The sequence below is a fragment of the Maniola jurtina genome, chromosome 2, assembly GCF_905333055.1.
Source record: "Maniola jurtina chromosome 2, ilManJurt1.1, whole genome shotgun sequence".
In the NCBI taxonomy this organism is placed as follows: domain Eukaryota; kingdom Metazoa; phylum Arthropoda; class Insecta; order Lepidoptera; family Nymphalidae; genus Maniola; species Maniola jurtina.
Window position 1 is genome coordinate 9,215,581 of NC_060030.1, and position 27,917 is coordinate 9,243,497.

Sequence of the window (27,917 nt, forward strand, 5' to 3'; positions counted from 1 at the left end):
TTCATGTGGTCATATAAGAGTTAAGTTGCTCTTAAGGAGATGTTTAACTTATATTGTTATGATCAAACTGTCCTTGCTTTTGTGTGTCTGGTGGGTATAGTGTGACGGTCTCGGGATCCTTTGACTATACTCGTAGGTATAGCCATAGTTTACTCGTACCTGACTGGGTTAGCGCGGGTTTTTAAACACGTAGCGACTTTTGTAGTACAAAATCCGAATAAACAATCTTTTAATATCTTGTAATAAATTAATGCACTTTCTCGCGTATTTTTTTTGTAAACCAGGTGAAGTTAATTTAAAGTTCAGTTCCCCTTTGCTCTAAATTTTATAATCCATGTTTTGTATGAGTGAAAACTTTTGTTTTGTTAATGCGAAAGTAGTTTAAAAGGTGCATAAAACAAATGTACGTTAACATCTGTTAGGCTTTTTTTTTCACCTTGTGTGAAGGGACCTCGATGGGGAGCTTGCGTACCCTGCTCGGCCGACAGCCGGTAGTGCCGGTAACTTAACCTCAAACTGATACAGACGTGAGTGTGCTTCAGGTTAAAACGGTCTATTTGATTTACGCTATTGATCATTTATCACTAAAATAATAAGTTTTGCTATTAAATCTGTTTTGATCCAAATACAATATTATCAATAAATCACATGACATACAGATAGTGTGATACTGTCACGTATTTTTAATGTTCAGTGTGATTAAATAAAAAAAACACGATTACATACATATGAATAGTGTAAGAAATGTCTTTTAAGTCAAGAATTCTACCTGTTTATCATTCAGGATGTCGCTAAAGTTGTGTATGTGAAAGACTTAAGAGTGATTTGTTGTAGTGTTTTTTTTTTCATTATTGCATGTGTTCAGAATGGCAAATCGAGCAGTAACTAACGGTACGTCCCACCCAACAAAACTATATAGGTGTGCCAGCAGTGTTGGTGATAGTGGAATTGATAAAACAAAAGTGGGATGGACAAGTCCAAGAGATATATGGAGGAACTTGTCGTTGCGCAGGAAAGCCGAGGTAATTATAGTCGTAAGAAACAGATACGAGACTGAAATATAGATGATATTGTTGTGGTAGAAGAAGGGCATATTGATTTACCGTCAGCTATCAGCGGGGTGACGCGACACGTGAACGACGAGCGTCAGTAAGTCCGACTTCATTGGCGCCTAGATTCTGTGTAGATAACGATGTGGCAGTTATAATTAAACGATCCCTTTAAATACTATAAAATCATCTAAAGGAATGTGCAGTTGCCTGATTGCATCGGTTAATGACGTCAATGATATATTTCTCAGCAATAATAAAGAAAGCAAAGTTTCCTGATCACAAATGATTATCCCAAACATATTTTGTCTAGTTTGTCTTGTTGCTCAAATCAGACGCGAGTGTTTGAATCACTTTCCCTTATGTTCGTCGTATAATAATATAATAAAATCGGTGCGTATCCATTTTCTATCCTTGGTGACCGGGTCGTTGACTCGGTTCTTGTAATAAGTCACAAACGCATTGGCGTCTCAGTTTGCCGTTTTATCTGCAAGTGAATGTATCTCACAAACTCATTTGATAGAATCATACACTTATATGGAATGAACAATAGGTAGTCTGTATTTTCTATCACAAATGTTTCTCTCGACACTTTCATAAGAAAGTTTGTAGTCGTAGAAATATCAAGCTATTTTTGTGCTTTTAAATACGTAATCTGATTGGGAATTCGGTAGGTGGTTCAAACTTAAATTTTATGCAGCGTTGAAACTTTTAAATAGCTCCTGTTAGAAATATCGAGGCGTCGACTTGTCTGTAATATTTTCGACGTTTTCATCTGCTCCACTAATAGTTCCTTTGATTTCTTTTTAAACACATTTGGGGTTATGTAACAAACTGTTGAAGTTTTAACTATTCCTATTTTATTCTTCATGTTGTAATACTCCTGGCTAATTCCTGTTACGAGTCCGCACTATTAATGTGTTGTAATTAATTTAACCTCAATTAAAAGTTCAGGGTCTCATCATCATTGTAATAAGCCAGTAAATTATGCAAACAAGTTAATTATCTGTGCTATACTTTACCGCTATGATTAAAAAGATAGAAAATGGCTGAGATGAGTAGAAATGTTAATAAAACATTGTTCACCTTTGTTTGAAGAGGTTTACGTAACGTGTAAATATATAGCTATTTAAAAATCTCTGCATGTTCAATCTTAGTTTCACACATTATGCGATGAAATGAATAATGCAATAGAGACTGTACAATGTACATGCACATCAGTGCGATCTGATTAACGGGCTTGTTTACTGTGACATTATCAATAGTTAAATAGGAATTACACTTTTACTAGTTTAACGTTCTTCTGTACTATTTGGTGTGGTTGGCTGCTATGGTAAGAGAAAATAGTTAAGTTTTGTTGCTGACCATTAAATTTTAAATACAAGCACCTACTCCTTGTTCTACTCTGACAACAATGGCTACTACTGAAAGCCTTATTGTTTCGAAAAATATGGAATAGACCGTTAAGGTTTGTATTATTAACAATAGTTGATTTTGTAAACCAGTAGAGATTTCAGTGTACCTATGTACAAAAAAGTTCAATGCTCCACAAGATCAATATTTGAGTGCACAGGAGTACTACGGCGGTAGTTTTATTGCAATTGTCATTTTTTGTCGTCAAAACCATAGCTCGAATGATTAAAATAATCATATTTCAGCTTCTTTAGGCTACATAATATTTATTATCTAATCTACTTTAAGTTAAATAATAAATAATTGTTAATCTACTAAGTTAAATGATGAAATTGAATATATCCCGAAAGGTTACCTTTATTTTACTATATCTTATATCTTTAGATCTTTCGTATTTTATTTTTAAGTATTTTATTTACAAAATAAACTATAAAATAAAGCTATCAAAGTAAATTTTGTGATTAATTTTCAAATTACCTTTAAGCGTTTTACTAACTTACATAGATACTAATAATTATAATGTTTCATATTCTCCTGTGCCATCTCAATCAACCCGTTGAGTTCTCTTCAACTCAGGTTTGCCTACGCTTGGGCATCTTACACCCACTCTTGTAAGTGCGTTCATTAGTTATTCTGAAGGAAGGCCAAATCATATTGTTATCATAATGTATTCGAATAACATAATACTTACTAACTAGTTTTGTGTCCCAAACTAAGACCTCGCGTTCTATGGGTTCGGAGTTCCGCATCTTCCATAGATCACGTAACATTATTTGCAGGGGAACAAAAAAGTTTATTTTCTAACCGACTTCCAAAAAAGGAGGAGCTTCTAAATGCGTTTTTTACGTATGTTCCTACTACTAAAATATTTTTACGTGCCTCAGGTTTTCAAAATATTTACGGCTTACGAAAAAAAAACCAAAATGAAAAAACTTTGAATCAGTTATCAGAAGTTTTTACTTTTTGTCTCTAGCTGAGTTGCCAATGAGGTGCCAATGTGGAGTCACAAACAAGATGAAGAGTACCTAAACGGTTCATGTGGCTAATTGGCACCGGCTCCAAAAAATGTTATTATAGAACTACATTAACTCTTGTATACATATATTCGGTAATAAATTAAATTATTTTTTACTTTTTAGTGTTTGTGATTATTGAAGTCGGTTTTTATGTTTTTCTTAAAAAATTTAAAACTGTGAAAAAGAATATATGGGAACACTGAACAGTTAGCAAGAATCGCGTGGAGAAAGTATTGCAAAATGAACCGACGTCGACCCAAATTACAGTTATCGTCTTTGGATCGACAGTGAAATCGTTGCAGTATTAATTGTCTGCATATCCTTTTAAATTTTATTCAAGAGATCATTGACAAAATTAAAATTAGTAGCATCAGGTTGTTTAGCTGTACTTACTACTATTATTATCATAAGTAATTATAAATTCATGGTCGTATATTTATAATGATTCATCGTTAATATTATTAAAAGTTAAACTAGTTAAGGAATAACCTGACTAAATGAGTACCTAGTCATTATCTGTTCTCCTTTATCTTTGTTAGCGAAATAGACTACATTAAGTATAGCCTGTTGACTCAGACTGTTTGTCAGAGTTATCTGTTTGTTCGCCCATAAACCTTAATTTTTAAATCCGTTTCAATGTACGAATATTAATGAGTGATGTACCTTTTGGTGTCTTTTTTTACAACTAGTGGCATGGCATTACCATCACCTGCGTACTGAATTGAACACTGCGGTCTTGTATTAGAAATTGTAATATATTTCTAACGAAAGAATCTCAAGCAATAACCTAGATTTCAGTAACGAACGTCAGGTTCCAATATTCAACATACCATCTGTAGTCTGTCGATAAGTTACACAGTTTATTTTTCAAAAAAAATTGTAGTGTAGGATTCTTTTTGACTTTGCTAAGTTACTTATCGACAGATTACAGATACCTAGGTTCAATATAGAATTTGAAACTCGACGTAATAGCGCAAAGCATATGATATGAACTTGGGCAGCCCGTATGAAACTATAACACACTTCCCGTGGGATAATGGTTTTGTTTTGAGAACAGTAATATTATCTGAAGCTACAATATTTTACATTCTAGTTTAGGCTTAGAATATACTACAGGGTTTAGTGAAGAAAAAATATAGAGCTCTACCAGTTGCCACAAGAAGCCTAAGAAATAAGCTAGATTAAAAGTACAAGACACTTGAACTGCTAAACGTTCAAGCGTAGACGTTAACGCACGTGCACATACTCATTAAGGCTTACTTCCCGTTGAACGGTAGTTTTGTTTTGGAAACAAATATCGTTATCCGACAGCTAAGGGTGTGTTCATATTTATTTATGATGAGGATTTATAGGTACAAAACCGCATTAGTTAATTTTTATTCGAGGAAAAAAATGTTAAATGTGTCTTTCAACCTGCGGTGAAAACGATAAGGAAGAAGCAGAAGTTTTCAAGTTTTAACTTACAGATGAAAATGTCTTAAACAAAATGAGGCCAGCACTCTTTGTGATGATGTTTTTAGTGTCCAGATTGCGAAATATATTCACAGTAATAACATTATGTTTTATGTCTCCGACATGGTTTTTTTTTCTGAACAATTTAGATTTTTCATCCGTCCCGACATTCTCAGCCTATACGAAGCTTTAGCACATGAGTAGATATGTGTCGCGTCCGTGCATGAAGCCAAAATAATTGTCTCCAAAAACATGATTGCGTGATCATCGATACATGTGAAAATAAAAGTCCTGACTCACTGATTGACTTTTCAACGCCGAACTCAAAACCCTTGATCCTAAATATCCGTTCAAAATTTTGCACAGAGGTTCTTTTTTTATATGACTGGATTCTACAGTTAAAGGAAATAAATAAAAACCTAAATCAAAATATTTTTTATTCAATATTATTTTTACAAGTACGTACCTACTTTTGAATCGTCGTCGGTACTTTTGGTACGGAAACGCAGAAGGCTGATGATTCATATCGAGATGGCCAGTCCTAGCTTACTCGATACTTTCCGCGCACTGTGATCAATTCTATTTTTTGCCTGCCCATGTTGACTAGTTACTGTATAAAGTAACTATAGTGTTGCCAAGTGGTGCTTCTGCTCCATTACTTATTAGGCATGAGGATTCCCGTCAGTACCTTTTTTGTTCTAATGAGTTACAAAAATGCTATTTGACGACATATTCGCGATATATTTTTCTTATTTGGAAGTTCCAAGTATCTTCGATAATATTCATCAAATCGTCACCAGATTTTACCTGGTACGACCTGGCCAATGAAAAAATAAAAGTCCAAATCAGTTCAAATTTGACGGGGTTATGGAATAAGATCGACAATTTTTTTAATCCCCCTATTCCAAAAGAACCTATTGCTATTCAGGATGATAAATATCGTATATCATACCTATAATATGCTAAATTCAAGTTGCAAGTCCGTCGAAAACATTTAAATCGGTGTGTTAGACAAGAATGAAAAAACAACTGTTATTGGTTCTGAGGATAGTCAAATTGCCTCCGATTATAAAAATATAATAAGAGTATAATATTATGTGCGGTATTCGTCAAGTTATAGTTTTTCTATTAGTAGAGGCTTATTTCTAGGTGACCTAAATTAACTTAATAGATATTATCTTTTAGATTAATACATAGTTCCTTTTTTAATATCCTTTAGAAGTAAAGATTTTCTTTTATTTTGTATTGTCTAGCACTATTTTCACTGATAAAATATGTAAGCGTTACGAATTGATTTCAAATAGTCCTTTGCGAAATCGGCTATCGACATGCTGTAAATTACTATGCAATCGAACCCAATCATTCGTATAATGATCGCAACGATTATTTCTAATGTTAGACATTCATATCGTAGGTTCATCCAGTCATAGAGTCTACGGAGGGCCGTCAGACGGCCGGAAACTCGTGAATTGCTTCTTCATTCACTATCACATGTACAGAATATAAGCTATACATAAATAGTTACGAGCGGATATGTAACCCATATTCCTCTTTTGTATTCCATATACAAGCCTTGTCTTTTCCTTTTTTTTTGCAAATTAATATTTTCTTTATTTTACAAAGGACATTCGTTATTTGATATTGGAAAAGATCGAGCCATAAGAGTTTATGTTTTAAGCCCAAGAATATGGTCGACAAGTGATTAGCATTCAGGTTTTAGGGCGTCTTCAAATTACAAGGCCCCGCAGAGCTGCGGCTGCGCTGCCTTCTAAATCCTTAGCGGCAAATCTGAAGACATCCTTAGTTTGCAGTTTAGAATTGTTCAACCAAATAAATCACAATCGGGCTAAAGTCACCTAAAGGTAATGTTGTTCTTTACCAGCACGTATTTGATACCCGCTGTTGCAACTAGGCCACACTATATCTACTTACTTAATTAGATATATGTGTGTATACTATTCGTTGGTTTCTATTAACCTACTCGTAACTATACCTGAGAAGTACTAACCGTATACTGAGGAGTTGAGGTTGTTATACAATGAATGATTCATACACTAGTTGCGTAAGTTGCTGTAGTGAGCCGTTAATTGACAGGTGCACTGACACACTAAGGTTCGGTGTAATCACAGCTTTGACCCCAATGACCCGAAGAAATTGGCCCAGCACTTTTCTCGATACGTCATCGCTAAATAAACTCGTTTTATGTATTTTAAATAAAATTTATGTGGAGTCGAAAGATGTATGACTAATTGACCACAGAATGTAGGTATGTAGATTTGATATTTAAAAAAATTGTATGATGAAGGACACTAGATAGATGTTCTCAAGCGAGTTCCTCGAAGCTACTGAACGCAAGCGATATGGGCGTTGTTTGTGGAAATGCTTACATAGAGACTTACTCCTACGATTGTCTAACAGTACGGTTAAGGCGACAACGATGAAATTATATGTTTGTTGTATTGATTTACATACTTAAGTTTTCAACTATTCTTGTAACACGTCTTGAAAGATATGTAGGTATCTTCGCCGCGAAGCTAATGCAATACTTACAGTCTACAGAAAACGAGTTTTCTTCGCTGTCAAAATAGTGGGGTCTTTATATTTCTAGTTTATGAAATCGCACAATTGCTCGAGTAATTTGAACTCTTATCTGAATATTGTGCTCTTTAGACATGCATTTTCATAGAAGTGCAGTGTCCCCTGCATAGTGTCTACTCGTCCATGACGGAAGCTGATGTTGCGTGTCGTTCGTTTCTATGCTTCATCACATTTTGTCACTTGTGTCAGTTAATATAGATACTTACCAGGTTTCATTAAATAAACTTATAAAGCGTTAAGGCGTTACAGTTAGGTATAACTTAATTAAGCAGACGGAGCCACCGGTACATGCTTTTATAGATTATAAAAGCATGTACCGGTGCCATTTACTACTAAAGAGATTCATTGAGTTCACTCTTTGTTAACTTAGAACCATCTGCATTGAGTCATTCTAGATCTATAGTTGAAAGTAGGTTGTTTATGCGCGCCCCTAAAAACAAACAAATGCCTTTGCGATGTTGGATGCCGTTGATTTTATTTACGTTACACCAGCACAATGTCCGAGCTCTGGTAAACACCGGATGACGATGTCAAGCGCCAATAAACCGATCAGTTGCCAATAAGAACTTGCTTTGTTATTTACGAAAACCAAAGGCTTCAGTTACTGACCTTATCTAAACAATTTGAGTAAGTACCTACCTACCTATTTAATAAAAGAAAAAAGTTTGTACAAGTCGGAGAAAGGCAAACTGATCTGCCAGCTGGCCCGTACTGGATTTCAAAATTTTGAATTTCAGACAACGCAATGTAAAAACAACTCAGCTGGTGCTGTGAGTAATCTGCATCATAAAGTATTTCTGGTTTTACCGAAAAGAAATTTAATCACGCCTAGCGCCTAGGTAGGTATAAGGTTCAGAGTCCTGACAGAATCACCTGCATTTTGTTTATATTTACAAAGATTTGTGTGCTGCTCCATCTTGCATTTTCATCGCGAGTAGCACGGTATCGGAGCAAAATTTCCTTCTGAGTTCAGATGTCTTGCTTGGCACATTTACAAAACATTATCGTTTGCATTAAATTTTTTTTAGTCTACTGAACATGTTAACTTCTTGCTGATTTCACAAACGAATAGTATTTGCCTAGAGTCTTGGATGAATTAGTGTTTAAATCATCTAGACCATTTTGCTTCAAAGCGTATTTGATCGACTTCACAAAGTTTAAAGTTTAAGTCGATCAAATATGACGATTAATAAAATAATTTATACATAACGGTATATTTGTGAAGGAGGTGCCTACTTGCCAAATTATAACCTCACATAAAACGTTTACTCTGAACTGGATCGTCGTTCGGCACATTAGCACAACACGTTTGGATGTGATTCACATTTCACGTGTGCAAGCTACGTACCTATACCTACCATACGAGTTATAATGTTGGCGTTGACTCGGGTGAATCATCCCCTATTGAAATCCCCTCTTGTATTAGAAGTGTTGTATGATACAGAATTTCTAGGCTTAAAAGTATCTTAGTTTTCTAAGTGTTAGACATAGGTAAATACCTGCATTTATTTGCTGTGGTTAAATTCTTTTGATTAACATTGACTAAAGAGACCCTGAGAAGTCGACGGAGCAGCGTCCCTCCGAGCATATAATATGCTGGAGCGTACGGCTCGGCACGGCTCGGCTTTCAAACGCTTGCATGCATTTTTTTTTTGCAATGGATAAGGTAAGGCGAATGCAGATCGCCGGCTTTGGTGTGTGTTAGGTATCCATGGCAGTCAAAAGATTTAGGTACAGATATGGGCGTGCTAGTGAAAATATTTTTCACAAAATTACCTACTTGTTCGATTATACAAGAATGAGGTCAACATGTTTTACGCTCAAGATGTCCCCGTTTGATTATTAAAAATTACAAAGAATTACAAAGAGCCAAGTATACATAAGTTACAAGGAGCTCCTTAAGTGTGGTATAGCTACGTATTCGTAAGTAGGTATTGTTACATACTTGCTTTGATATCGGTGAGTCATCAGGCGCCGTGGTTGGAGCCGGCTGTGCATAGTGCACTTAACATTACAGATGTATAAGACAAGTCGACAAGCGGCGCATATACCACGCGTTTCCACGGATTTATACCGTTTTATAGACGCTCAAGCTCATTTATTTATTCATGTACGAAAAATTCTTAAAATGACTAAAACATATATGTAGGAATATTCGATTTTCTTTTGATAGTTTGTGAACGGGATGTTGAAAGTAGAATCAATAGTTAATAGTAGGAAGGTAAATAAATATATATTATACATATATCGTCATTGCTCTGGGGCAGAATTTGCTCTATATTTATAGATATTTACTTGACTAGAATTCTCAAAAGTTAATTATCATCAGTGAGTGTAATTAACATGCTTAACGCTGATAGAATAAGTTAGCTCAGGCACTTTATCTGGGTAATGGGGCTTGATTTACGTAAGAATATTATATCCCTGTTTGTTTTAAATTCTTAATCAACTTAAGTACAAGGAACAGTGAAATCTTAGCTTTAAAAAAAAATTAAAGTAGCGAGCAAACGAGCAGGTGGTGGCAGTGATTACCGCCGCTCGTGAACATTTGCAGCACCAGAGGAACCGCCAATGCGTTGCTGACCTATCAGGAATTTGTTAGCCCCTAGAATAACCTCATGTTGACTTTAAGACCAAAGCGTACTATAGGGCACAATAACCGTAAAAATATATATTTTGGTACGACAACAGTGGAATGGTACCAAGACTTTACTCTGCAATCCCCACCGGTCTCATAAAAAAATATTGCGCCTTTGCATTAGCATAAATTCAGACCTGCCCTTAGATAAAAGTTAACTATATTATGCATTATACGAATTGCGTTTTGTTTTGAGAGTTTGGTACAAATATCCAAGGGTACTATCTCACTAGGACTGCTAGGACACCAGTGGCGGCGAAACCAGTCGCGCCACCGTGTCTTTGAGCTACCAAACGAGAAACACCAAAGCAGACAACTAAGATCGTCAGTCTTAAAATTGACGTCGAATACTTAAAATTACTGTTGCTAAAAACGTATGAAGTAAAATAAAGTTTTAAAGCAATAAACTATACCTACTACTCTCCGCCCTAGCACCTAATGAGATTTGCCTAAATCCCTGATAGCTAGTATAGAATAGAATAGAATACAATATAATAGAATAGATTTTTATACAAATAAACTTTTTACAAGTGCTTTTGAGTCGTCAAAATAAACTACCACTGGTTCGGAATGCCGTTCCTACCGAGAAGAACCAGCAAGAAACTCGGCGGTTGCTCTTTTCAACTGTTCAATTTACAACGCTGTTTCTAGTTATAAGGAGCTTTCTGATATTGAAGTAAAATGATTCAATTTTTTTTGCAGTTGCAGAGTAAGCGCGAGCTGTTCTTCAAATCGGATACCGTGAGCGGCGGCGGAGTCAGCGCAACAGGACTGCCGACCGCCGCTCCGCCTGCACCTCCGGTGGCCCCATCCGCCCTTAAAGATGCCCTCGCGAAGCGCTCCGCGACTCTGCCAGATTCCCAAGAGAACAGCCACCACGAACCGAACGGCACTGCACCGGCTGCTAAACTCAGTAACAGTGTGTCAGTCGACGCGGGGAAAACGTCAGCGATGCCTCCACAGATGCCCGCGCCGCCCGTGCCCACGACAGCACCACCCGGAACAGCTCCGCTTAGGAGTACAGAGAATATTATGAAGGTAATTATTTCATCTAAGTATTTAGCCGCACTGTCAACTAAAACTTGCCGCTTACAGCTTAAAATATAAGTGAACAATAATTAGTCGACAGTAGAGCCGTACATATAGTAAACACTCATTTAAACATACATTTGCAAATCACCTTTTGGATTTTTAAATATTATTATTCCCTAATAGTATGTGATACCCATTTGAAGATGCTATGTGCTGAAGGAAGATAAGATATTTACTTAATTCACTATTTTGCCATTGCCATCTTGGTGGCATTAAACTAAACTTTAAATTAGTCTAAATTGAAAAAGTGATATAGTTGTCACTCCCTGTGGGAAACGATTTAAGCATATGACTATTATTTTTTAGGATGAGAATTTGAGATCTGATAGACTGAACTTTGACTTTGCTCAGACTATTTAAAAAATATAAATCTGTCTCATTTTAACTGTGTCTTAAACCTAAGTCAAATACAAAATAGGTACGCTCTATAGATCACAGGCTAAGGCTGCTTTCAATGCTTTAATTTTTCATTACTCGTATAAACTTGCACCATTAACAGATTTGAAAATTTTCAGAAACCTGATCACCCACCAGTTGCGCCAAAACCTGAATTACCTAAGATAGAAAAACCCAAGACCAAAGAATTAGATGGATACGTTGGATTTGCGAATCTACCAAATCAGGTGTACAGGAAAGCAGTCAAAAAAGGCTTCGAATTCACATTAATGGTTGTAGGTAAGCACCTAGAGAGTTAGTTTATTTTCTCGACAAAATAATTAATGCTGCACATTCGATCGTTAGCCACGTTTGCTACAACTTCGGCTCGTTTACCGGCTGAATGATAATGGTTCCTGCGGAACAATGGGCTTTGAGGTATAACTATAGGTAGTGGTATCTAATATCGAACGTACAATTTCTGCCAGTTCTGTTGGACAATTGTAGCGTATTATTTCTGTCATGGGTCACGATAAAATAGAATAATAAATATGTAGATTAAAAAAGTTATATCGAGCCATGTTATTGATAAGGACTGTCGACCAAACATGATTTGCAACGCCGAATTTGTTGACAGTGGAGATCGATGATTGGATGTACGAAACCAATCATCATGATTATCCCACCGCCGGCTCACTACTGAGCACGGGTTTCCTCTCAGAATGAGAAGGGTTTGGACATATTCCACCATGCTGGCCAAGTGTGGATTGACAGACTTCACATACCTTTGAGAACATTATGGAGAACACTCAGGTATGCAGGTTTCCTCATGATGTTTTCCTTCTCCGCGCAAGGAATATTTAATTTCTTAAAACGCACATAACTTCGAAAAACTGTGGTGCGTGCCCGGGATTGTACCCCCAACCTCCCGAAGAATGAAAAAGTGTGAAAATAAGCAAGCCTAGTTATGTAGTAGGTACTGCAGTTATGTGCTGGAAATTGCAAGCTTGTTTACATACCGTAGTTCTGATGTCATAGATTCCTATTATCTGGTTTCAGGTGAGACGGGATTGGGCAAATCAACTTTAATAAATTCGTTGTTCCTTACGGAAGTGTACGATAAAGATAAGCATCCGGGCCCCTCCCTGCGCGTCAAGAAAACCGTGGGCGTAGAAACTAGTGTTGTACTTCTCAAGGAGAATGGCGTCAATCTCACTCTCACGATCGTCGATACACCTGGCTTCGGAGACGCAGTGGACAATAGTAATTGGTATGTATTTTATAAATATTTTCTACTAGCTGATGCCCGCGACTTCGTTCCCGTGGATGCAGGTTTTAAAAATCCCGTGAGAACTCATTGATTTTCCGGAATGAAAAGTAGCTTCTGTGTTAATCCAGTATATATAATCTATCTTCATTCCAAATTTCAGCCAAATCTGTCCAGTAGTTTTTGCGTGAAAGAGTAACAAAGATCCATTAATACATACATACTCGTACAAATTTTCGCGTTTATAATATTAGTAAGATTACGATTGAATGTTCAATTTGTTCTATTTTTATAGCTATAAATATGTATATAGCTAGAGCTACTAACTATACATGTGATTTTTATTCAGACATCAAAATGCCTAACTGTAATTTATCAGTAACTTAAATCTTGCTTTGAAATTCCTTGACACGTTAAATAAATAAAAGCACTTATTTGCTGCTACTAATAAAACGAGTTTGCACAATTGCCCTAATTTGTTTTAAGATGTACAAAACCAGTTATTTTTTGCGGCAATTTGATTCAATGACTACCATAAAGATTCGCTTTTTATACTTACCTGTACCTAAAAACTACCATTTCCTAAACAGGCTTAATTTTCATCGTGTTGATAAAATTGCACAAATAAAAAATAAATAATAATAAATAATTAGTGTGATAGTTTTTGCATATGCTCATCTGAGATTTCATTAAATATGGTAAATATTGCATGTTTTAACTATAACATTTATTATAATTTATAACAGACAAAAGACAAATAATTTTAAACCAGAAAAAGCACAAAAAAAATAATTAAAATGAAACTATCGAATATGATATCGAATGTCTCATTCACATTTTGTTAACGTTCCGAAAACGCATTAACCGTTCTGCTATGGGATTCTTAACATGGTGATAACAGTCTGATTTTTTCCGCAGAATTCTTGAATATGGATTGTTCACGGGTATTTGTTTTCGAGTGCGTGCGGCTCTATACAATTTCCATATGTCACAGAATTCTGCGAGATTAAACTTCGCAGTGCGGCCTAACCGTTTATGGGCATATCTGATATTATAGCTGGCAACCCATCATCGATTTCGTGGAATCGAAGTATGAGGAGTTCTTGAACGCGGAGTCGCGGGTGACGCGGAAGGCCGCGCCGCCCGACACGCGCGTCCATTGCTGCCTGTACTTCATCGCGCCCAGCGGCCACGGCCTCAAGCCGCTCGATGTAGAGTTCATGCAGCGGCTGGGCGATAAAGTTAACATTATACCCGTTATCGCCAAGGCCGATACCATGACGCCCGAGGAATGCAAGGATTTCAAAGAACAGGTATGTAGGTTTAATTTTGTTTTAATAGGCCCAATTAGTAGTAGCAGTATATTTAAGTAGGAATGCTTCATACTTATCTACAAATCACAGGATGCTCGATCATTTATTTAATTGGTTGCGACTTATAGTTTCGTCGTCTTAATTGTGCTATTCCTACGGTTTTGTGACCAAACGCTAGCGCGATCTAACATAATTATTGATGCCCAATAAGGTTCTAGTTAAATTCACGCGATGTGACTGGCCTAATGGTCCGCAATAGCTCAAAAATGATTGCACCGCTTATTTGCGTGATGGTCGTTGTCACTTAACATCAGGTGACCTGGCTGCTCGTTTGCTCGCTATTTTATTATTTAAAAAAAATAGAAGGATGCTACAAAATACAATATTACTATACTAATCAATATGAGCAAAGTAAATGCGTGAATTATAAATGACTTGCTTATGTAAAACGGGAAACGCTTGCCAGCGGTTACTATTCAGTACTTTAACAGTATCTAATAACATCCATTGTTCAAACATTACTTTGTTTTCCATCCATACTATAAATGCGAAAGTGTATCTGTATGTCTGTGTGCTACGTTTTTACGGCCCAAACTGATTTTAAAGAAAAGTACAAAGTTAGCTTACATCCTGAGGATAGACAGGCTACACCCGAAAAATCTAAGAGTTCCCGCGGCATTTTTAAACATCCCACGCGAACAAAGTCGCGGGGATCATAGGGTCAGGGTCATCAAAGTAATAGGTTAAGCTAATCTGAAATTATTATCTACTCATTGGCCTTTTCGTTAAAACATTTGAGTTCCAATAATTCAAATGAAAAGACAATCTATACCACTCAATCCATCTAGTATAGATATATCAATATTCCTTACTATCAAAGGGGTATAATATGCTATGAATAAATTATGATTATGATTATATTTCCAGATCTTAAAAGAAATAGCACAGCACAAGATCAAAATTTACGACTTTCCCGAGAGTACGGGAGAAGAAGGCGATGGCGCGGAGACCACTAGAGCCTTAAGAGGACGCGTGCCCTTTGCCGTAGTAGGCGCTAACACGGTCATCGAGCAAGATGGCCGCCGAATCCGGGGCCGCAAGTATCCCTGGGGAATCGCTGAAGGTAGGATTTCAATACACATTACACAGCTAAAGATATACAATACAAGGAACCAAAAACTTAATTTGCTATAATACGCTGAAAAATCCAAATCTGTATGGTACATCATGCAGCATGCGATATGCACCGCCCGCCCCTTACTACTAACATGCAGGAACAGCCAGCCACCAAGCAAGCAACGTGCACCGCCCACACAAATCCACGGGTTTTGGTGGATTTGTGTGGTGTTTCCTACCAATGTTTTCATTCACTGTTAAAGCAAGTGATATTTTATTGCTTAAATTGCACATATGCGTGCCTGAAATCGAACCCTGGACTCTACGAATATGTTAACATCACAGTTACCCATTTATAAAAAAAATGTTGCTCCTTTCAAAAACAAAACAAAACCAACGGGAATATAAAATCAAGCCACATACAATTTTACCTGTTATGTGCATACTTTAACTGACAATTATTTATGCAGATTGAATTTGGATCAATTTGCTTCGTTCCAGTTGTGTAGGTACTTCATGCATTTTTGTTACTTAATTTGAATAATTTAGTTCAGTTATGAGCCAACTGGTTTTTTTACATAAGATTTTGCGAGTTGAATTTATGTGGCGGTGCTTCATAATAATACTTTCTTTGAACGTTATCCAATATACCAGTTTCACCACCAGTTTTCAACCAGTTAAAATAAAACAGTAAAAACTTGCCTGCTGGATTTTTTTTCCACACAAACACATTAAGTTTTTAAGTAAAATGGATCTTAACTGCATTGTTTTATAATTCAAGTCCATCCTTACAAGCGCTCCAAGCGGAACCCTTGCGAAAATAAAATCGATGGTACTGTGTTTTTTTACCTTAACTCAAAGGATTTGAGATCCATTTTACTTTGAGGTAATTGAGTTTTAATGCTCGAATTCTATCAACGTTTGTGAGATGTTAAATCTCGTACTAAGCACACTGTTTATGTTTAATATTTTGATTATACATTTGTGTGTGTAGAGATTAAGGCCATCATTATTGATGCATTACATTGAACGCCAAACGACTTGAATTCAAAGAGAAAATTTAACGTCATGTTTATTAATTCCAGTTGAGAACTTAGAACATTGCGATTTCTTGGCACTCCGCAACATGGTTATCAGAACACACCTTCAGGACCTTAAGGACGTGACCAGCTCCGTGCATTACGAAAACTACCGATGCCGCAAGCTCGCAGGACTCTCGCATGACGGAAAACCACACAGAATTAACTCTAACAAGTATGTCATCATATTTACCTATTGTTTTAGTTTTTCCTTCTAGATGATTAGGATATTTGACCATAAGTAGTTTTCCTGGATATGTAGGATAATAAATTGTAAATCTTTTTTAAAGAAGTGTACAGTACGCGGCAAGAAATATTGTACATCGACCTTTGGAAAGAGATCGGTTTCGTAGAGCGTTGTCTCTGTCGTTGAGACCGATAAAACGTCACATAGGTATGAGACAACGCTCTACGGAGCCGAAATCTCTTTCCAAAGGTTGATGTAAAATACTTGCTGCCAGCTACTGTAAGTTCATTCCGTTTTCCAATCCTTCCAAATAAATAACATACCAGGAATGTGATTTATAGATTTATTTGCTAAAAAGGTCAAATATTCTATAATATCCTTTTTTCCTTTCAACTTTGTTATTGTTCCTTAAAGTTAATGTTAAACAAATTTTAATACTATATTCTGCCAGTTCGCTATCAAATAGATGTTTGATTTTGACATTAAAGGCATGGACTAACAACCTAAGTAGACGGGGTTGGTATGAATATAAAATAATAACTTTGATGTATTTATAAGACTGCCGTCACCGAATCGAGGTGACCAGACTTCTTATTTATATATTAAAAATTATTACCTTCCTAACGATCTAACTTTATTAACGAAGCTAACTAATATTAGAGTTGAATTGATACTAAAAATGTTTTAATATTCATTGCTGCATGTCTGGTCACCTTTAACTCGATGGAATAAGTTTTCGAACTCTCGCAACAATAGGTTAACGAAGTTTAATTTTGTTTATCTACTTTAGCGCTATAGTTGCATATTACATTCTCTATTACTCGAATGTTCTGTGCTTGGGCATGCAGAAATGAATCTATGTCTGTCGTGGATAATTTTAAATATTCACCAGTGATAATACCTACTCCTGAATAATAAATAATTACTTCCTTCCTAAAAGATATGAAAATGGAATGCGAGAATCTTAAACACGCAATACCACTTGGCACAGAGTTTGAATTTTTAAAATATCCATGACTAAACGTCATTAATCATAATAACTTTGCGTTTCATGCGCTTGTGCAGTGGCATTAATAACAATTTATCGCACATTATTTACATTTTACGTTTGCGAAGATGTTAATTTGCGTGTGTCACAATCATGCACTGATGTTATTGTTCGTGCAATACAATCGATTCAAACGGCGTCGAAATCATTTTCATTACACGACGTTAAGTCGCATATAAAATCGATTACACTTGCAAAAAACATGAACCTTATTTTCCGGTGTAATTATATTCACATTTGCATATATAATTTTGTTCGTCTTTGTTAAATCCATACTAATATTATAAATGGGGAAGTGTCGGTTAGCTAGTTTTCATGCTCATCCTTTTAACCGATTTTAACGAAAGTTACAAAAGATAGCTTGCATCCCGGGGACGGATATAGGCTACTTATTATTCCGGAAAATCAAAGAGTTTCTACAGGATTTTAAATAAACTTAAATCTTTGTGGATAAAACGCGGGCATCATTTATTTTGCACGTAGATGGCATTTTGGACACAGATTTAGTCTACTTTTTATCCCGGAAAATCAGAGTTCTCACGGGATTTTTAAAATCTATATCCATGCGGACGAAGTCGCGGGCATCAGCTAATGTTTTAATATGTCGGACATGTCCTTAGGCGAGGGAATCGCAACCAGTCCGACCTACTATCGTCAGGTTGAAATCTATAGACCACACTTTGACTTTGCTTAGACTCAAGTTTCAGTTAAAACGGGACGGATTTATGCCAGCGGTATAACGCTGTCTCGTTTTAAATCGTGCCTTAAGTCCGAGAAAAGTCAAAGTGCACTCTATAGATCTCACCATAAGAGTTGTACCGAATTTGTGGCACGGCGAACCTATCGCCGCGATTCTCTCGTCCGTGGAGGTGGCGCCTTATTTGACATCTCTTACGTGCCGGTTGCTAATGCCACTGTAGCGTGTGGTCGCGGCCACGTGTTGCGCTAACAACAGTTGTGTTGGTGTTCAGTTTCTGCCCGCAAGGACTGATGAACAGTTTCATGACCGTGTGGTAAGTTCCATTGCACGCAGACACGTCGATGTGTGCGTTTATTCATTTGCTACATTATTCATTACAGCACGGGTTTCGAATCGCAATTAGAAAGTAGTGCAACTTATCTCACTAGTTTAAAGTACTGTTGCATTTTACATACTGTTTATCTGTTAGTGCATTGGAGTAGTGTATTGACTTTCACCGCTTTATTTATTGCTTGTACACTACTTGCATCTTGTTGTTTTAGTAGATAGGGGTAAAATGTAACTGTGACACTGTAATAACTCGTAAAATTGTAATAACTATAGTGTCTACAAAGTTTATAACGCACAAAAAAGATTTATTTCTACATGAACAGTTTAATTTTATTTTCATAAACTTTGTTTTACTGTTGGCAAAATATTTTTCTTGGTTTATGGTGGTAATAATTAATTATTATGAGTGATTCTTTCAAACTACCAGTTATAATAAACTTTTTCAACATTCAAAATACTAGAACACTACATAGCTTGTAAACCATATTTTCATGTTTGTGAATATGTTTGGTAGATTTTATCTATCCGCCAGTCAAACCATTTTTAACCCTCTCAAATTAAGATAATCTATATTTCGAACCATTGCTGCATGAGAATGTTGGATGTTTTATCCTGGGTATGGAACCTAAAACCTATCTGATTTTTACTTAAAAATTTTAGTACAGTAATCGTAAAACAAGTAGCCCAATCTGAACACTAGGCATATGATACGGTGTACAAAAACATTACAATGTTTGTGTAATGGGCAGACTTAGATACTGATTTGTTACAAGCTAGGTAAAATATTTACTTAGCTATACCTGCGCAGATCATCATGTTGCAACTTTAAATTGGACTACTTGTTTTGTGATCACTGTATGATAAGAAAATCTTTTAAGAAAAAAAAAATTTGGTCTTCGAGTTACTCATATTGATAAGTTATTATGTTGTTCTCAGGAATCCATTGGCACAAATGGAGGAAGAGAAGAGAGAACACGACTCTAAAATGAAAAAGATGGAAATCGAAATGGAACAGGTATGTCGTTTAGGTTATAGTCCTACCAACTCCATCTCTAAAGCCGCGTCGACACCAAACCATGTCGTGTCGTGTTCTGCGAAAATAATTGTGTGTGTTTTCGTCAGTATAGACGTCTTTGTAAAATGATTCAATATTTTTACGTGATATGCAGCTTCCTCCACACGTCTCAAATTTTGCTGGTGTGAACGCGGTTTAAAAGTAATGTGTAAGCGACACAGAATTCTAAATAAGGTAATAGAAATGGTATCTGCTGAGATAACGAGCTGGTCGATTTTTAGCAACTCGCACAGAAAGAAATTAGCATAGTAACAAAAACTTGCCCCTTTTTCTAATTTTGACAAGTTTCTTTTTTTATGATCACAGGGAACTCTACATATCAGTTTTGAAAGAAATCGGTCCAATAATAAAAAAAAAAAATGAAGACCAGAAGGCTAGACCAGCGAAGTGAAGGGGGTATTATGAAAGTGAGCGAATAGAGAGCACTCAACCATTAGTGGCATCTGGAAATCTGTGTATGTCTATATGTGAAGGGAACTATGAGAGTGAGAGAATATCTCACCGGGCGACGGTGACTGTGACGATGACGAATTTTTGTCATTGTACTCGAAATCCTAATGCATAATGTCCGAAAGCAAGCTTGGTTTTAAAAATGTTTGCGTGTACGGTTGCGTACATGCGGGAGAAGTGAAACTTCTTGTTTTATGTTCATGACATCCTTATTATGAATACTTTCATATGCCTTGTTTTCCATCACCAGAACCTTGATATCGATTTGAAAGAATTAGGTCTTCGCCTTCATGCGGATAACTTTTGTAGCCATATAGAGAAGTTTCACTTTAATAATTAGATATTTCTAGTGCTTAGCATCCACCGCGCTGTTCTAATGTGGGTTGGCAGGCTTTACCACTTCTATATGTCTTGTTCTGAATTCTGTGGTAGGTGGTAAAGCTAATCGACGGCCACATAACGCTCAACAGACGCATGACGTATGGTTGCAGGTGTTCGACATGAAGGTGCGCGAGAAGCGCGCCAAACTGAAGGAGTCGGAGGCGGAGCTGGCGCGGCGGCACGAGGCCACGCGGCGCGCGCTCGAGGCGCAGGCGCGCGAGCTGGAGGAGCGCCAGCGCGCGCTGCTCGCCGAGCAGGCCGCCTGGGAGCGCGAGACCGGCCTGTCGCTCGACGACCTGCGCCGGCGCTCGCTCGAGGCCAACAGCAAGGAGTGAGTACACTGCACAGTTACAGGTGGTCCACATGAAGGACGAGTGAAAGAGTGGCAGGCGGAGCTGGCACGGTGGCACGAGGCCACGCGGCGCGCGCTCGAGGCGCAGGTGCGCTATGTGGAGAAACGCCAGAGTGCATTGCTTGCCGAGCAGACCGCCTGGGAGCGCGAGACCGTCCTGTAGCCAGCCGTACACCTGGCGTTCGCTCGAGGCCAACAGCAAGGAGTGAGTACACGGCATTATTGCAGGTGTTTTACAAGGACGAGCTAAAGGAGTCAGATCTGCAAACACAGATATTCAGCGAAACCTGGCACTGCAGTACAAATCTTATGTATAGCGAGGTCTGGTCTATTGATAATTATGTTTAAACTGGTTAAAATCTAATTTATCTTATTATTACGACTTCAATCATATGGGGTCCTAACAATTTTATTCGCTTTCAGGACGGTCGATGGCAAGGAAAAGAAGGATAAGAAAAAGAAAGGTTTGTTCTAAACTCGCGTTTATTCGCGTCGGCTTCGCACCCACCGTTACTGTTGCGTGACTAACATCGAGTTGACTGTCTACATGCTTCTCTCAGGACACGTTCGGGAGAACCTTCTTACTAACTATATTTAGGCCCTGTATAAACCATCCACAAGGGTTACTTCTTGACACGAGAAAAAAAAACACCAAAAAATATGTAATGAATGAATGTATTGAAGTTTTTAAGCGAAAATCTTTATTTATAAAAAAAAACGTCTTTGATCATTGAAATTATATTTCTCGCGTTGTAATTCAAATTTAACTCTTTTGATAAGGAATATTTATGCGGGCCTAAGTTTTTGACTCAATTCTGTAGCAATTTCAAATTGTACCAGTGAAACCACTGAAGCGGAGCATGTATTGTGCTTCCACATAAAATGGCTATAACCATCTTTCTGTATAATTTTATACAGATTTTAATGAGATTTTATTTACATTTTCAAGGTATGTACCCGATATATCGTAATTTTATGAAGAAACGTACCTTATAAATTAAAATAAGCAATACCATGGCCATACTGTTGAGATTACACGAGATTGGTGTTTTTTATATAACTTATTTAAATTAAATGTAGTGCCATTTCAATCCTTGATGTCGCTATTTTTCTGGTGTGTAATAAGTTAATAACTAATGAAGGTGTCCTTTGTTTAACTTTCCTATGTTTTGTACATTAAAATGGGTTTCAGTCTGTGTTACTTTCTGTAATATATAGACTTCTATTGTTATTATTTTTAATTTTATTCTAAAATTTCCTGTAACTGGCTAATTAAAAACATTCTTATGCATTTGTTGTACATAATTTATGTCTCGAATTGTGAAATCATTTTGAGGGGAACCTTAGTATAAGTAATATTTTCGACCATAAGCATAACTAGGATTAATTAATCGATTATTCGGAAAATCTGTTAATGAAGCACTTTTCAGGGCGTCCTCTTTTAAGGCCTCAATTATGGCGCTGTTCATGCCCTTGACATGAAAGTCGTAGATTCTTTCTTAAATCAGACTTTTATGCTTGAGTCGGTTTACTGAAAGCTGAGAGTAATTTATTTAGCGTTTTTATAAACCTATAACACTGGAAAATATCACTTGTTTTTATGACCTCGCCTGCCTTTGATACTAGATTTATTTATTACGTAGGTATACTAGAAGATGCCTGCGACTTCGTTCGCTTGGATTTAAGTTTTTAAAATTTCTAGAGTTCCGTGAAACTCTTTAATATTTCGGGATAAAAGTAGCATCCTTTTCCTATCACTGGGAACGAAGGAGCGCTACTCGCTTCGGCAGTACATATGCTAAAATTAGAACGGTACAAAAAGAAGATTTATTGACCGTTCACTGACGCCTGATGTTATGTTGGCAGCATTGTAAATCACACAACAATAAACCCTAAATTCTAAGGAATAAAGAAAAGAAAGAATGGTGCCAACAAATCAGGCGTCAAGTTATAGTGAACGAACATTGAGGCTTTTAAGGAGCACGACCTGGAAACTTCCTCATTAGCATTCGTTCTCAAGTAATTTGGCATAAAGATTACTGCATTTGCTGCTATTTGCCAATATTAATTTTGCTTGTGACATTAACGGTCAAATAATAAATGAATTTAGGGACAGCCATCCCCCTAAACTAGTTGCGTCTATGGTTGTGATCAGTGGCATTCATAGGGCATATAAAATAAATTAAATTCGAGACAACTGTGCTGAATGGCTTTCATGCAGTGCAATGCACGCCACTGGCCTTCAAACCTTAATCAGTCTAAACAACTCTGCTGTACTGTAAATTTTAATTTTTTATTCCTAAAGCTAAGAGTTCACTAACAATGATTCAAGCCGTCGTAGTCAGTTCGATTACTGCAAGTTTTAGCCACTAAAACTTGAAGAAAAGGACTTTACACAATGCAAGTGACGGGCAATTGACTTGCCAGGACTGACTTCTGCAAGTTGTATTGCTAGTGGACACTTGGTCTAAAAATATTTTTTTTTGTATATCGTTTATTCGTCTTTTCGTAAGATCTTATATTGTGTTGAATGTTTGCATTGTTACAAATTTCAGATTGGTCATTTAAGAATGTCACATCGGGAATAAGTATATAAACGTAAGTGAAACATAAAATAATAATAATATATTTATCTAATTTGATATTGTAGACCAATGGTGGTAATCACACTGGAACAACGATAACAAAAGACTAAAAAGTGTTATTTTTAAATTATAACAAACATTCGACGGAACAGAATTCATTGTACAGCTTCACACGCGTAAAGTCAGTATTTTGTATTACTTATTTATTATTTGTATTAGCATTGGCGTTGTTTCAAAAAATAAAACAATTATTAATGTTTAAAACAAGTGTTTTAAACATATTAATAAAGATATATTATCAAACATTTTAAATGTTTTTAAATTCCGTTTTGAAATTACTGTTTTGTTCTTTTGCAAAAAAAAAAAATGCCCAACCCTGATTACAAATCTTTCTGGGACGTGCTACTACCATCGCACGTTGTGAGTGGAGGATTGAATTGGTAAACTGCAACGTTTTAGTAACGCGTATGGAGTTGTACAGTGCACGGTATATATATTATTATGTTATTTTGATTGTATATTTATGTATAAGAATTTTTCCATGACAAAGCATTTATTTGATAAGTGAGGCCTAATTTTGTATGTTTTTCAAAGGAATCTTTACATGCATTTTGTAAAATTGTCTCTACTATTGAAATATATAGAAATTAGTGGCTATGAATAAAGCACAATAATTTTCTTATGGCGTCGCCACATACATCGCGATGAGTAGAATATTCGATTCATTGCGTAGATTTCCTGACGGAATCCTGGTGATAACATCATTGCGATGTATGTGGCCACGCTTTTACAGCTTTAGACTTTTCATAACGTCCAGGAAGTTGCCAAAGTAGCATGTAAAACAAACTGCAACGGTCGCCTAATTACAAAGATGAAGCAGACATGCTCCTTTTTGTCGCGAAATTTGGCGATTTTTCCGTTAAAACTTAGTAAAATGTGTGATTGCATTAATACCATCCGGAAAATGCATACAATATGCTATGATATTGAGACTGAGACCTCATTGATTGGTATTGTTTGATAAGCAACGTTCACATATAGGTAGGTAACATAACATTTGAATTACGGATTTTATCTAGAATTCGCTCTGTACTCTTTGTACGAAGATCCTGAAAACTATAAAGCTATTTGTATTATAGTGTTTGTCCTAATAAACTCTTATAACTTTTTTGAATAAACAAACTAGAACAAAAAGTAGCACGTGTGCTTCAAGGTTTCGATATTATTATAACAATGTAAAAACTCGCTAATGCCGAGGTTTTTGCAAAAGTAATGATTGAATTCGGCTGTGGAAGTGATGGAATTCAGCTCAAAATGTGTGAAGTATGTATTTGGTAGGCACTTTTCGTCTTTATCGTTAATGTGGTATTGGTAGCATTTTATTAATAATGCTAGGCGTCATGAGTTTCCGTTGAAATTTTAATGATACTAGATGTTTGCGCATTGTAGTTGTACGAGGTAATAGGTACACCGTTTTAAAATTATGCAGAGTTGTCTTGATGGCTACATTATACAAATTATAAATTGTACAAAAGTAAATTGTCGAAAGGAATTACTGGTTGCGAAAATTGTGATTGTAACTCGCTATCAGTAAGTAATATGAATTTTAGCGTTTAGTATTGTGAGTGATATTCATTATAACAGACAGACAGACAGACAACAAGGTGATCCTATAAGGGTTCCGTTTTTCCTTTTGAGGTACGGAACTCTAAAAATAAATGTATGACGGCTAAACTCACCTCAGATCCCCTCAAAGCGTGCCTTGCCTGTTGCAGCCCGCGCTGCTCGCAATCTCCTGGGCGCCGCGTTGCTAGCAGAGGCCTCTTGAATAAGAACCTCGTACGGGTTCGAAACTAGTCGGACATACCCCGACAAACATGTGCCGTCATTATATTTATATAAAGTAATACAGTATGTATAAAGGTGGTGATAGAAAGGACATTTAGGAAGAATTCTGGCAGTGCTGGTTGTAACTTAAAAGTCTGATCCTGCCCATTCTATACGATATGAGCCTGACCTGAATTTGTATGAAGTAACGATCGTGACGACTCTGGTCAAACGAGGATTAGATATTTTTTACTTCTTTATAAAATCATGGTGTTTTAAAAGTTCAGCTTATTCGGTGCAATCGGATTCCTGACCGAGGTGTGGCACGGCGTTCGATAATACTTCGGTATATTGTGCTTAGTGATATTAATATGCTCATAGTTCAGGTGTGAGATAGGCCTTAGCTCTAGCTAGGTGTTAGTTCTTTATAATATCGTAAGGGAGTGAGGGAGCGGCACTGCTCAACAGATCACGACGACGGTTTTTCTATTCATTGTTTATTCGTAGATTGTAAATTGGACTTCTATCCTGTTATAAATAAATAAACTTTATTATGTTACTCTGTATAACTCACGTAAAATAGCGTATCCTATTATATTGCCTAGATGTACTACGACTTTCTGTAAATATTTTTTTTAGTCACTACCCTTAATACAAATATACGATTATGTATTATCAAGTTCAAGTTAGAACTGATAACTACTCGTATTTTATAATGAAATGCATAATCTTTATTTAATCGATATGCCATGGTTATTTGTATTATTTCCCTACACTACAGTATTGACTTCCGTGTTAAAGTTAGGTATTTTTAGTGATAAGTATATTGCTTAATTTTGTATTTTGTGTAGGGTAGGACCCAATTTACCATAACGATCTTTTGCTTAGTCACTAAGGATGTGATTGTTTGTTGGAGGGCAAAGTTGAGACGATGTAATATATTGTACCTTTAAATAAAAATATAAATAAATACGTAATATATAGGAAATTTACGCATTTTTACTTCTTACTTACCTGTTTAGAATAGTACCTAGGTAGCTGTTACTATACAAATAGTAAAAACAAGAGAAAAAACTCCTGTGGAACTAATTGCATCAAAAATGATTCTTGTTATAAATGGTAGGTATTAAGCATACTAGTAATATACCTATAGTATACGACAAGTCGAGATGGCAATCGGGATTGAGGCGGGGGGACGCCCTGCACACCCGCACGTCACCGGGCTGTGCGGGTGTCCCCACCCCAATTGCCACCTGGACCCGTCGCGTACTATGCATCCGTTCTTTCGGCCTTACCTACGAAACACTATTTAAAATAAGAATTATTTTCAAGCGATGTTTCTTATCACACGTTATGGGCTCGAATGTTGGGTGAGACCCACTGTCTCACTTTCAACAGTTCACCTCTGTTTATCATTGCGTAGTATGTTCTGGCCGGGGCTGTTCGTATAGATAGACTTCGAGTTCCAATTCCCAACCATTAGGTGAGTACGCTCTATTCCCTCGATCAAAACCGTGAACATTTCTAGTCTCGTAAAGGGCATAATTTTCACGCTGAGTTCACGCGAAGTGAAAGTGAATCAGCGAAGTTCTAACAGTGCGTAACTGTGCGTAACAAATATATATTTTATACAGTTTTATTACTCTCCTGTAAAGTAGACTTTTTTGACTTACCTACGCACTGTTCGAATTTCATTGACGAGATGTAATGTCAACACAGGAATAAGAAAACTACAAGTATTTCGTACGAATTTATTTGGTAATGAACTTATTCGATCATGTACATTCCATATACTACAAGTAGGTACCATCATTCTCAATAAACATCTTTCATACTTTTTATCCAAATATCGTAATTCCATCCATTCATGATCCTACCTATACCTATTACATTTATTCGTCACATCGATATACAATCCAAAACCCACTTACAACCTCAAAATATATCGTTACAACATGACTACTTCTATTTTATCATAGTAAATCTTTGGCAGCACTATGGAAAATATATTTCTAATTTATTTTAATGAAAATGCAACTTCGAATATATTTATAACAATCACAACAGTTTCTTGACGATGCATATTATTTTATTTATTCGATCTTAACAAATTAACTAATATACTTAATTAATTATTAAGTACCTAATATTATTGATTCGATACGCGAGAACTAAGATCGGTGACTTAAATTCTATAACGATTTATTATTAAGAGGGCTCTCTCCGTCACTCGCTTCATACAAACGTAGTTCCAATTTAATTTGAATATTAAGCAACTAAAGTCCATGAAATTTTGCAGACATATTCTAGAAACTAATATCTATGTCTGTGGTTTTCCAGATTTCTGTTAAAATATTCGGTTTCAAAGTTACGCGGTCTTAAAAATTTACATACAAATATTTGCGCCCCTGTAATTTTAAAACTACATATTTTTAGAAAAATCTAAAACACCACAGACACAGATATTAGTTTCTAGAATATGTCTGCAAAATTTCATGGACTTTGGTTGCTTAATATTCAAATGAAATTGGAACTACGATTGTATGAAACCAGTGACGGAGAGAGCCCTGTTAA

At 36.4% G+C, this 27,917-nt stretch overlaps 1 protein-coding gene across 7 annotated transcripts in view; it reads left to right on the forward strand.

Annotated features, from left to right (window-relative positions):
• The window catches only part of LOC123873043 (septin-7), a 46,548-nt gene extending 20,217 nt beyond the window's left edge, over window positions 1-26,331 (forward strand). For 6 of the 7 annotated variants that reach the window (XM_045917753.1, XM_045917759.1, XM_045917744.1 and 3 more), the window contains 10 exons: window positions 10,869-11,204; window positions 11,774-11,933; window positions 12,693-12,903; window positions 13,958-14,213; window positions 15,141-15,336; window positions 16,415-16,583; window positions 19,610-19,688; window positions 20,690-20,910; window positions 21,355-21,395; window positions 23,487-26,331. In XM_045917753.1, coding sequence (XP_045773709.1) covers window positions 10,869-11,204; window positions 11,774-11,933; window positions 12,693-12,903; window positions 13,958-14,213; window positions 15,141-15,336; window positions 16,415-16,583; window positions 19,610-19,688; window positions 20,690-20,910; window positions 21,355-21,395; window positions 23,487-23,527 — 1,710 coding nt within the window. In that variant the 3' untranslated portion in view covers window positions 23,528-26,331. Of the gene's footprint in view, window positions 1-785; window positions 1,023-10,868; window positions 11,205-11,773; window positions 11,934-12,692; window positions 12,904-13,957; window positions 14,214-15,140; window positions 15,337-16,414; window positions 16,584-19,609; window positions 19,689-20,689; window positions 20,911-21,354; window positions 21,396-23,486 lie in introns of those variants that run through there. The other variant, XM_045917719.1, reaches the window with a different exon arrangement.
• Window positions 26,332-27,917: the final 1,586 nt, after the last annotated feature.